The sequence below is a fragment of the Schistocerca gregaria genome, chromosome 2, assembly GCF_023897955.1.
Source record: "Schistocerca gregaria isolate iqSchGreg1 chromosome 2, iqSchGreg1.2, whole genome shotgun sequence".
Classification (NCBI taxonomy): Eukaryota; Metazoa; Arthropoda; class Insecta; order Orthoptera; family Acrididae; genus Schistocerca; species Schistocerca gregaria.
This window is the reverse complement of record NC_064921.1, coordinates 887,251,231-887,264,217: the sequence shown is the minus strand read 5'-3', so window position 1 is coordinate 887,264,217 and position 12,987 is coordinate 887,251,231. Positions and strand designations below refer to the sequence as shown.

Sequence of the window (12,987 nt, the reverse complement as noted above, 5' to 3'; positions counted from 1 at the left end):
CATACACACTGAAAACAGCGCAACACGTCAGCGCCAGCTACAAGCCCTGTGTTCACGTGCGGCATCTTGTGTTCGTGTGTAGAACAGTGCACTGACGTGTGTTTGGTAGTGAGCAAAATGTGGCAGCACAGGCCTATGTGTGATGCTACCATCGAACGTACTGAAGATTTTTGTACTGATATGGCCAACAGAGAAGTGCCCAGGAATAACATAAATTTTGCCCAAGTTCATTAAATGATAACAAAATCTTATGGTATTTCCAAATAGACTGTATTCCATATGAACAATGCAGTAACGCTGTAGAATCTGTAGATGTGAGCACGTGTTTTGATTCTCCAAGTAAGGGATATAGATGAAAACCGAAAAAGCTGAATCTGACGATTTCGACAAAAATTGGTGTGTAGAACTTATTCTGATGCTACGACAGAGGAGAGTATTCGACAGTTAGAAATATATCAAGTGATCTTCGTGAAAAGGTTAACTATTCTGGCTCTGAGACCTCCGTTCATTGTCCTTTCCGCTCACCTGGTTTTTTATTCAGAAGGTACAATGAAGGGCAAAATGTTTTTAATGAAATGCAGGGCGATTTTACTACATGGAGACAAACTGCAGGAAACTACTCCCGAGAGGGATACAGCCGAAAATGAGTTACACAGAAGGCCCATCAGCAAGGGATAAGCCAAATGCCCATGTGGAAAATTCTCCACGACAACCGCAACTATTTGTATCATTTAAAACGCGGTAAGGTCTATTACCTACTCTGCGGAGACAATTTTGTTGTTGATTCGACGCACAGACCACCAACGTGCTGTGAAGTTCTGCATCCATTCCAGTCACAGATGAGGCTACCTTTACGAGAGGTAGTCCTGTCGTTCTTCACATCACATAACTGAGGGCTATGGAGAATCCCCCACTATGTTGTTAGTGAATCATCACAACTGAACCATCAGCACAAGCTCAACCTCAGTGTGTGGGTGGAGATTACTGGTGACCCGTCGTAGGACGAATCAGTTGAAACTTCCCAGTTGAATGTAAAGAATGACTGTGCTGGAAAAACTATTACATTATTTGATTTTCAAACAGCTGAGCAAAACTAAACGTACTGATACTTTTTTCTCTTTACTTATTCTCATCAACACTAAACCGACAAACAATATTTTTAGCGCAACGCAATCTGACTTTCAATAATCCCTACAAAAGAATGGCTCTGACTAACAATAACCTATACCTTTCATGAATCACTTACCTCACAAAAATCTTCGTTACTCGAACTTCTGCAATACAGCGAGCGCCAATACTGCCAGCTAAATAAAAGATTCTAGCTACTGAAGGCACTAACTACTGATAGGCATATAGTTAGCAAATGAAAGATTTTGATAGAGAACAAACAATGTATATACCTTAATAGTGTTCAAAAGTCATAATACACTCCTGGAAATTGAAATAAGAACACCGTGAATTCATTGTCCCAGGAAGGGGAAACTTTATTGACACATTCCTGGGGTCAGATACATCACATGATCACATTGACAGAACCACAGGCACATAGACACAGGCAACAGAGCATGCACAATGTCGGCACTAGTACAGTGTATATCCATCTTTCGCAGCAATGCAGGCTGCTATTCTCCCATGGAGACGATCGTAGAGATGCTGGATGTAGTCCTGTGGAACGGCTTGCCATGCCATTTCCACCTGGCGCCTCAGTTGGACCAGCGTTCGTGCTGGACGTGCAGACCGCGTGAGACGACGCTTCATCCAGTCCCAAACATGCTCAATGGGGGACAGATCCGGAGATCTTGCTGGCCAGGGTAGTTGACTTACACCTTCTAGAGCACGTTGGGTGGCACGGGATACATGCGGACGTGCATTGTCCTGTTGGAACAGCAAGTTCCCTTGCCGGTCTAGGAATGGTAGAACGATGGGTTCGATGACGGTTTGGATGTACCGTGCACTATTCAGTGTCCCCTCGACGATCACCAGAGGTGTACGGCCAGTGTAGGAGATCGCTCCCCACACCATGATGCCGGTTGTTGGCCCTGTGTGCCTCGGTCGTATGCAGTCCTGATTGTGGCGCTCACCTACACGGCGCCAAACACGCATACGACCATCATTGGCACCAAGGCAGAAGCGACTCTCATTGCTGAAGACGACACGTCTCCATTCGTCCCTCCATTCACGCCTGTCGACACCACTGGAGGCGGGCTGCACGATGTTGGGGCGTGAGCGGAAGACGGCCTAACGGTGTGCGGGACCGTAGCCTAGCTTCATGGAGACGGTTGCGAATGGTCCTCGCCGATACCCCAGGAGCAACAGTGTCCCTAATTTGCTGGGAAGTGGCGGTGCGGTCCCCTACGGCACTGCGTAGGATCCTACGGTCTTGGCGTGCATCCGTGCGTCGCTGCGGTCCGGTCCCAGGTCGACGGGCACGTGCACCTTCCGCCGACTACTGGCGACAACATCGATGTACTGTGGAGACCTCACGCCCCACGTGTTGAGCAATTCGGCGGTACGTCCACCCGGCCTCCCGCATGCCCACTATACGCCCTCGCTCAAAGTCCGTCAACTGCACATACGGTTCACGTCCACGCTGTCGCGGCACGCTACCAGTGTTAAAGACTGCGATGGAGCTCCGTATGCCACGGCAAACTGGCTGACACTGACGGCGGCGGTGCACAAATGCTGCGCAGCTAGCGCCATTCGACGGCCAACACCGCGGTTCCTGGTGTGTCCGCTGTGCCGTGCGTGTGATCATTGCTGGTACAGCCCTCTCGCAGTGTCGGGAGCAAGTATGGTGGGTCTGACACACCGGTGTCAATATGTTCTTTTTTCCATTTCCAGAAGTGTATATATAAATTCGTGACAACCAAGTTGACAAATTTCCTTTTTCTAACGGACACACGTCCGCTCATAGTAACATCTCAAAACTCTGGCATCTCTCTCCCCACATCCACCACTGCTAGTGGCTCACCTCCAACTGCCCAACGCTACGCGCTGTTCACATCCAACTGCCCAACGCAACACTATTCCAACAATGAGTCAAAGCAGCCACAGACTGCAAACAGCGCAGTCAGCGATTTTCATACAGAGCGCTACGTGGCGTTACCAACATAAAAACCTAAACAGCCGACTTACACAGTCTTCCACGTCACCTCACAGGCGAGGCAAATCTCCATTTCCTGCAGAAACGGAGCCTTTGTTGGTATGAAGTGTGATGGACCCCACCTCATGTCATATTGAGTGTGGAGCTGAAACACTTGTACAGGGAAAACGTTCGCACATTCCCACAAGCCTGGTGTGTTCTCATGCGTACTCTCAATCATCGAGATCTGCACTGTAAAACATGTTCCATCCCCATATTCAGGTGGGTGTACCTCCCTTGGATCGTGTTTCTGGCATTATGTCAATATGCCCTTTTTTGTTCCTCAAGACGTAGCACACGGACCGTGCATTCAAAGGTTGAGCGTTGAGTGTCCCAAGTTTCTGACGCCATGCGTGGAAAAAGCACGTTGGTGAGTCTTTCCGTACGTGCGGAGCAATATGTAGTATGGCATGTATTATAAACGTGCATTTGAACGTTGCCCAATGAAATGGAAGAACGTCATTTACGTCACATGGACGCCATCTCTCTCTTCACTACAGAATACCGAGACGCCGTATTGGCTTTCTACATTGCAATACCTGTGTTTTTCCGAATTAGGGTGCCAGGTTCCTATGCACATACAGGCTTCCAGGTAGCTGCCATTTTCCTTGACTTCCGGAAGGCGTTCGATACAGTTCCGCACTGTCACCTGATAAACAAAGTAAGAACCTACGGAACATCAGACCAGCTGTGTGGCTGGATTGAAGAGTTTTTAGCAAACAGAACACAGCATGTTGTTCTCAATGGAGAGACGTGTACAGACGTTAAAGTAACCTCTGGCGTGCCACAGGGGAATGTTACGGGACCATTGCGTTTCACAATATATGTAAATGACCTAGTATATAGTGACGGAAGTTCCATGAGGCTTTTCGCGGATGATGCTGTAGTATACAGAGAAGATGCGGCATTAGCAAATTGCAGCGAAATGCAGGAAGATCTGCAGCCGATAGGCACTTGGTGCAGGTAGTGGCAACTGACCCTTAACACAGACAAATGTAATGTATTGCGAATACATAGGAAGAAGGATCCTTTATTGTACGATTATATGATAACGGAACAAACACTGGTAGCAGTTACTTCTGTAAAATATCTGGGAGTATGCGTACGGAACGATTTGAAGTGGAATGATCATATAAAATTAGTTGTTGGTAAGGCGGGTGCCAGGTTGAGATTCATTGGGAGAGTCCTTAGAAAATGTAGTCCATCAACAAAGGAGGTGGCTTACAAAATACTCGTTCGACCTATACTTGAGTATTGCTCATCAATGTGGGATCGCTACCAGGTCGGGTTGACAGAGGAGATAGAGAAGGTCCAAAGAAGAGCGGCGCCTTTCGTCACAGGGTTATCTGGTAAGCGTGATAGGGTTACGGAGATGTTTAGCAAACTGAAGTGGCAGACTCTGCAGAGAGGCGGTCAGCATCGCGGTGTAGCTTGCTATTCAGGTTTCGAGAGGGTGCGTTTCTGGATGAGGTATCGAACATATTGCTTCCCCCTACTTATACCTCCCGAGGAGATCACGAATGTAAAATACGAGAGATTCGAACGCGCACGGGGGCTTTCCGGCAGTCGTTCTTCCCGCGAACCATACGCGACTGGAACAGGAAAGGGAGGTAATGACAGTGGCACGTAAAGTGCCCTCCGCCACACACCGTTGGGTGGCTTGCGGAGTATAAATGTAAATGTAGATGTAAACATGCATGTTATGAAACTATGTTGTTTCAAGGCAATGACATACAGAGGATCCTTAAGAAATGCAATGTGTTTGGTACAATCTGTTACGTTTTAATTCAGTTAATAACGCATATATGACTAAAGCTTGCAGGAGATGGTAAGAAGCAAACTATGGCTACACAATACTCAGTGGCGGACTGGTGCAATGAATAGCGTTGTGGAATTATAAAACATCGGGGATTTGATGCTAGTTCGCATCTCACTGGATCAAAAAAAAGTTTTTTTTCCACTAGCCTTCGCGTTTTCAAATAGTTTCTGATACTTTCTTACCGGCAGGACATGGTACTTTTTCTCTTACAATATTCCTATTCAAATGTTCAAATGTGTGTGAATTTCTAAGGGACCAAACTGCTGAGGTCATCGGTCCCTAGGCCTACACATTCCTTAAATTAACTCATGCTAAGAACAACACACACACCCATGCCCAAGGGAGGACTCGAACCTCCGGCAGGAGGGGCCGCGCAGTCAGTGACATGGCGCCTCTAACCGCGCGGCAATGTCTATTGATACTTAAGTTTATGTTTACATATAGTACAGACAGAACAACATGACTAGCGTATGAAAAAGGGAGCCAGTATGCGTTTTAATAGAAATAGCTTAGGAATTTAACGCCTGTCAGTTCCATAAGTAGCGTGGTGTGCGAACCAAATAGAGCTGACAACCGCTGCTGGAGCGCGCTACGGAAGCAGCACGCTCAACGTTGATGTTCGACAGCACGGTCCATGTGCCGAAGGCTTCATCCGCTCAGGGATTGTATCCTGCAATTTGTTCCCACTTAGTAAGATCACCCTACACAAAACATGTTAATTTCATAATAATAATTTGTCTACAACAGTAAATAGACATTTGTTATAGCACTGCAGAAAAATATGGCCTTTAATATGAATACATGCCAAAATTTGAGAAATAAATGTATCACACAATCAGTTTAAGATCTATAATAAGCAAGAAAGTCTCACAACTTCGGTAATGTCATGATTTACAACGTAAGAAATACACTCCTGGAAATTGAAATAAGAACACCGTGAATTCATTGTCCCAGGAAGGGGAAACTTTATTGACACATCCCTGGGGTCAGATACATCACATGATCACACTGACAGAACCACAGGCACATAGACACAGGCAACAGAGCATGCACAATGTCGGCGCTAGTACAGTGTATATCCACCTTTCGCAGCAATGCAGGCTGCTATTCTCCCATGGAGACGATCGTAGAGATGCTGGATGTAGTCCTGTGGAACGGCTTGCCATGCCATTTCCACCTGGCGCCTCAGTTGGACCAGCGTTCGTGCTGGACGTGCAGACCGCGTAAGACGACGCTTCATCCAGTCCCAAACATGCTCCATGGGGGACAGATCCGGAGATATTGCTGGCCAGGGTAGTTGACTTACACCTTCTAGAGCACGTTGGGTGGCACCTTCTAGAGCACGTTGGGTGGCACGGGATACATGCGGACGTGCATTGTCCTGTTGGAACAGCAAGTTCCCTTGCCGGTCTAGGAATGGTAGAACGATGGGTTCGATGACGGTTTGGATGTACCGTGCACTATTCACTGTCCCCTCAACGATCACCAGAGGTGTACGGCCAGTGTAGGAGATCGCTCCCCACACCATGATGCCGGGTGTTGGCCCTGTGTGCCTCGGTTGTATGCAGTCCTGATTGTGGCGTTCACCTGCACGGCGCCAAACACGCATACGACCATCATTGGCACCAAGGCAGAAGCGACTCTCATCGCTGAAGACGACACGTCTCCATTCATCCCTCCATTCACGCCTGTCGCGACACCACTGGAGGCGGGCTGCACGATGTTGGGGCGTGAGCGGAAGACGGCCTAACGGTGTGCGGGACCGTAGCCCAGCTTCATGGAGACGGTTGCGAATGGTCCTCGCCGATACCCCAGGAGCAAACGTGTCCCTAATTTACTGGGAAGTGGCTGTGCGGTCCCCTAAGGCACTGCGTAGGATCCTACGGTCTTGGCGTGCATCCGTGCGTCGCTGCGGTCCGGTCCCAGGTCGACGGGCACGTGCACCTTCCGCCGACCACTGGCGACAACATCGATGTACTGTGGAGACCTCACGCCCCACGTGTTGAGCAATTCGGCGGTACGTCCACCCGGCCTCCCGCATGCCCACTATATGCCCTCGCTCAAAGTCCGTCAACTGCACATACGGTTCACGTCCACGCTGTCGCGGCATGCTACCAGTGTTATAGACTGCGATGGAGCTCCGTATGCCACGGCAAACTGGCTGACACTGACGGCGGCGGTGCACAAATGGTGCGCAGCTAGCGCCATTCGACGGCCAACACCGCGGTTCCTGGTGTGTCCCCTGTGCCGTGCGTGTGATCATTGCTTGTACAGCCCTCTCGCAGTGTCCGGAGCAAGTATGGTGGGTCTGACACACCGGTGTCAATGTGTTCTTTTTTCCATTTCCAGGAGTGTAGATGTGTGCACCCACGATTGTCATTTTTTGGCTAAGCAAGACGACTGTGAACACTGGTCTGCAAACTATAGCCATCAACATTAATAGCCTATACTCCCTCACGAAAAAGCGTCACATCAGTAGTTCCTTTGGTGACTCAGGACTCCAATGCGGGATCCCACTTGGCGCCACTGATTGTCACTGTATATCGCCCCAGAAGAGGGATTCGTCAGAGGCACCTATGTACACGCTTATTTCGCAGCGAAGTTGTTGAGTCAGAGCCGGCCGATGTATCCGAGAGGTTCTAGGCGCTTCAGTCCGGAACCGCGCTGCTGCTACCGTCGCAGGTTCCAATCCTGCCCCGGGCATGGATGTGTGTGCTGTACTTAGGCTAGTTAGGTTTAAGTAGTTCTAAGCCTAGGGGACTGATGACCTCAGATGGTAAGTCCCATAGTGCTCAGAGCCATTTGTTGAGTCAGGCGTCATCGTAACACTACCTGCCATGCTTGACAAGTTTCCTCCATGTGCTTCGAGCTTCGGCGAGGTCCTCCCATTAGTTGTGCTGAATGTTAACTGCGTTCATATCATGCTTGACGTAGTCTTTAAAGAGGTATGCAGGTCCTCCACGGGGTCTCTTGGTAAGTGCTATCTAGTATTGTGGGTAGACTACAGTGCCCTTATACCAAGTAAGTCCCCTAGCCACCACAGGCGACGTTCCTTGCGAGAAGTGGCAATTCTCGGTAGCTTCGGAGTATTCACGACCATCTCATTTGTCGCATGGTCCCTTCCTCCATGTTACGCCAAGAATACTACGTAAGCACTGCAGAGGAAAGGCGTTAAGCTTACATTTTTGTTTAGTGTAAGACGTCCATGTCACAGTATAATACAAGGAGGTGTTTAGCACACACGCTTGATAGATTACCATTTTTGTGGTCACCATAATGTGTTTGCTATCTCAAACTCTCGTGCAGAGCGTCACGGAAGTACTACGGTTTTACGAGCGTGCAAATGAGAGGAACGCCGATTCTTTCAGCCATTTTCACCCACAGTGGGGAAACTAGTTTTTCTATGCTTCTCTCCCTCCGTGGAAGGTCTTTCACCACAATGAGTTTGCTATCTCAAACTCTCGTGCAGGGATTCAAGTAAGTACTACGGTTTTACGAGTGTGCAAATGAGGGGAACGCCGATTCTTTCAGCCATTTTCACCCACATTGGGGAAACTAGTTTTTCTATGCTTCTCTCCCTCCGTGGAAGGTCTTCCCTCTGCCTCCCTTTAATCAAATTGCCGAAGATTCAAGAACAATTTCAGATTACCAGTCAGAGAGTGAAAGCTGATCCATGTGAGCAGGTTCTCACACAAGCAACTGAGAAATAAACTACTGGCCATTAAAATTGTTACACCAAGAAGAAATGCAGATGATAAACGGGTATTCATTGGACAAATATATTATACCAGAACTGACATGTGATTACATTTTCACGCAATTTGGGTGCATAGATCTTGAGAAATCAATACCCAGGACAACCACCTCTGGCCGTAATAACGGCCTTATACACCTGGGCATTGAATCAAACAGAGCTTGGATGGCGTGTACAGGTACAGATGCCCATGCAGCTTCAACACGATATCACAGTTCATCAAGAGTAGTGACTGGTGTATTGTGACGAGCCAGTTTCTCGGCCGCCATTGGCCGGACGTTTTCAATTGGTGATAGATCTGGCGAATGTGCTGGCCAGGGCAGCAGTCGAACATTTTCTGTGTCCAGAAAGGCCCGTACAGGACTTGCAACATGCGGTCGTGCATTATCCTGCTGAAATGTCGGGTTTCGCAGGGATCGAATGAAGGGTAGATCCACGGGTCGTAACACATCTGAAATGTAACGTCCACTGTTCAAAGTGCCCTCGATGTGAACAAGAGGTGACCGAGACATGTAACCAAAGACACCCCATACCATCACGCCGGGTGATACGCCAGTATGGCGATGACGAATACAAGCTTCCAATGTGCGTTCAACACGATGCCGCCGAACACGGATGCGACCATCATGATGCTGTAAACAGAACCTGGATTCTTCCGAAAAAATGACGCTTTGCCATTCGTGCACCCAGGTTCGTCGTTGAGTACACCATCGCAGGCGCTCCTGTCTGTGACGCAGCGTCAAGGTTAACCGCAGCCATGCTGCTGCAAATGTCGTCGAACTGTTCGTGCAGATGGTTGTTGTCTTGCATACGTCTCCATCTGTTGACTCAGGGATCGAGACGTGGCTGCACGATCCGTTACAGCTATGAGGATAAGACGCCTGTCATCTAGAGGCCGTTGGGATCCAGCACGGCGTTCCGTATTACCCTGCTGAACCCACTGATTCCATATTCTGCTAACAGTCGTTGGATCTCGTCCAACACGAGCAGCAATGTCGCGATACGATAATCCGCAATCGCCATAGGCTACAATATGAACTTTATCAAAGTCGGAAACGTGATGGTACGCATTTCTCCTCCTTACGCGAGGCATCACAACAACGTTTCACAAGGCAACGCCGGTCAACTGCTGTTTGTGTATGAGAAATCGGTTGGGAACTTTCCTCATGTCAGCACGTTGTAGGTGTCGCCACCGGCGCCAACCTTGTGTGAATGCTCTGAAAAGCTAATCATTTGCATATCACAGGATCTTCTTCCAGTCGGTTACATTTCGCGTATGTAGCACATCTTCGTGGTGTAGCAATTTTAATGTCCAGTAGTGTAGTTTCTACGTTGGGGAATACCTCGTCACTATCGTGAATGTTAGTTTTGCTACTACTGCATTCTCAGGAAGTTAGCTGTAAAATTCGAAAATTATTCGTGTGTAATAGCATGAACATCTGTACCAACTCTTTCGTGGGACGGGGGGTTCAAGATCTCCGTGATACTACCCTACCTGCCCTTCCACCCATCCCCTCCCGGATGAGCTATGAGTCAAGACTGCTGGCGCTGGACACAGGGCTGTTCCGGCGCGTGATCGCGCAGAGCGGCGCCGCGTCCATCGCGACGGGCAGCGCCCGCAACATGGCGGACCGCAGCCGGCGGCTGGCGGAGGCGCTGGGCTACCGCGAGCAGGGAGGCGGCTCGCGGGAGATGCTGCGCTTCCTGCGCGCGCTCAGCGCCAAGGCGCTCACCAGCAACGAGACCGCCGCGCTCTCGCCAGAGGTAAGTGAGCACTCTTCCTCTGTCCGTGTGGTTCGCTGTCTACATCTACAGCTACACTCAGCAAGCCACCTGACGGTGTGTGGCGGAGGGTACCTTGAGCGGTTCTCCCTTCTATTCCAGTCTCGTATTGTTCGTGGAAAGAAGGATTGTCGGTATGCTTCTGTGTGGGCTCTACTCTCTCTGATTTTATCCTCATGGTCTCTTCGCGAGTTATACGTAGGAGGGAGCAATATACTGCTTGACACCTCGGTGAAGGTATGTTCTCGAAACTTCAACAAAAGCCGGTACCGAGCTACTGAGCGTCTCTCCTGCAGAGTCTTCCACTGGAGTTAATCTATCATCTCCGTAACGCTTTCGTGATTTCTAAATGATCCTGTAACGAAGCGCGCTGCTCTCCGCTGGATCTTCTCTATCTCTTCTATCAGCCCTATCTGGTACGGATCCCACACTGCTGAGCAGTATTAGAGCAGTGGGCGAACAAGCGTAGTGTAACCTACTTCCTTTGTTTTCGGATTGCATTTCCTTAGGATTCTTCCAATGCGTCTCAGTCTGGCATCTGCTTTACCGACGATCAACTTTATGTGATCATTCCATTTTGAATCACTCCTAATGCGTACTCCCAAATAATTTATGGAAGTAACTGCTTCCAGTTGCTGACCTGCTATATTGTAGCTAAATGATAAGGTATCTTTCTTTCTATGTATTCGCAGCACATTACACTTGTCTACATTAAGATTGAATTGCCATTCCCTGCACCTTGCGTCAATTCGCTGCAGATCCTCCTGCATTTCAGTACAATTTTCCATTGTTACAACCTCTCAACACACCACAGCATCATCTGCAAAAAGCCTCAGTAAACTTCCGATGTCATCCACCAGGTCATTTATGTATATTGTGAATAGCAACGGTCCTACAACACTCCCCTGCGGAACACCTGAAATCACTCTTACTTCGGAAGACTTCTCTCCATTGAGAATGACATGCTGCGTTCTGTTATCTAGGAACTCTTCAATCCAGTCACACAATTGGTCTGATAGTCCATATGCTCTTACTTTGTTCATTAAACAACTTTGGGGAACTATATCGAACGCCTTGCCGAACTCAAGAAACACTGCATCTACCTGGGAACCCGTGTCTATGGTCCTCTGAGTCTCGTGGACGAATAGCGCGAGCTGGGTTTCAAACGACCGTCTTTTTCGAAACCCCGTGCTGATTGCTACAGAGTAGATTTCTAATCTCCAGAAAAGTCGTTATTCTCGAACATAATACGTGTTCCAAAATTCTATAACTGATCCACGTTAGAGATATAGGTCTACCAAACCAGTCGTCGATAACTCAGTTGGCGACCTCCCGCAGCTGTCTGTGTGTTCCGGAGATCCTCACACTTGCTGGCTGTGGTGTCATAGTTAGTCAAGAAACCTAGTCTCACTAGAATGCAAACAAAATTCTTTGCAACCATGCGATGCATTCCACACTGATGAGCGAAAACATGAAGAACAGGTAGCCTTCAGATCAGAATTACCTCGAAGAGAACGGTCTATTGACACACAGTCAACATGGGTTTAGAAAACATCGTTCCTGTGAAACACAACTAGCTCTCTATTCACACTAAGTGTTGAGTGCTCCTGACAAGCGATTTCAGATCGATTCCGTATTTCTGGATTTCCGGAAGACTTTTGACACTGCACCACACAAGCGTCACGTAGCGAGATTGCGTGCTTACGGAATATGTCTCACTTATGTGACCGAATTTGCGATTTTCTGTCAGAGAGGTTACAGTTCGTAGTAATTCATGGAAAGTCATCGAGTAAAACAGATGTCATTTCTGGCGTTCCCCAAGGTAGTGTTATAGGCCCTTAGCTGTGCCTTATCTATATAAACGATTTGGGAGATAATCTGAGCAACCGTCTTCGGTTTGCAGATAACGGTGTCGTTTATCGACTAATAAAGTCATCAGAAGATCAAAACAACAGAAAAACGATTTAGAAGAAATATCGGAATGGCGCGAAAAGTGGCAGTTGATCCCAAATAACGAAAAGTGGGAGGTCATCCCCATGAGTGCTAAAAGGAATTCGTTAAACTTCGGCTACACGATAAATCCGTCAAATCTAAAAGCCCCAAATTCAACTAAATACCTAGCTATTACTATTACGAGCAACTTAAATTGGAAGGAACACATAGAAAATGACGTGGGGAAAGCTAATCAAAGACTGAGTTTTGTTGGCAGGACACTCAGAAAATGTAACAGATCAACTAAAGACTGCCTACACTACGCTTGTCCGTCCTCTTTTAGAATACTGCAGCGCGGTGTGGGATCCTTACCAGATAGATTGACGTAGTACATCTAAAAAGTTCAAAGAAGGGCAGCACGTTTTGCATTATCGCGAAATACGGGAGAGTCTGTCACAGAAATGATACAGGATTTGCGGTTGACATCATTAAAACAAAGCCGTTTTTCGTCGCGGTGGAATCTTCTCACGAAATTTCAATCGCCATCTTTCTCCTCCG

General features: G+C 48.0%; 1 protein-coding gene across 1 annotated transcript in view; it reads left to right on the top strand.

The window, feature by feature from the left end:
* The window catches only part of LOC126335318 (esterase FE4-like), a 299,162-nt gene that overhangs the window by 182,201 nt on the left and 103,974 nt on the right, over positions 1–12,987 (top strand). Inside the window, exon 6 of the mRNA XM_049998474.1 lies at positions 10,274–10,479. Coding sequence (XP_049854431.1) covers positions 10,274–10,479 — 206 coding nt within the window. The remainder of the gene's footprint in view (positions 1–10,273; positions 10,480–12,987) is intronic.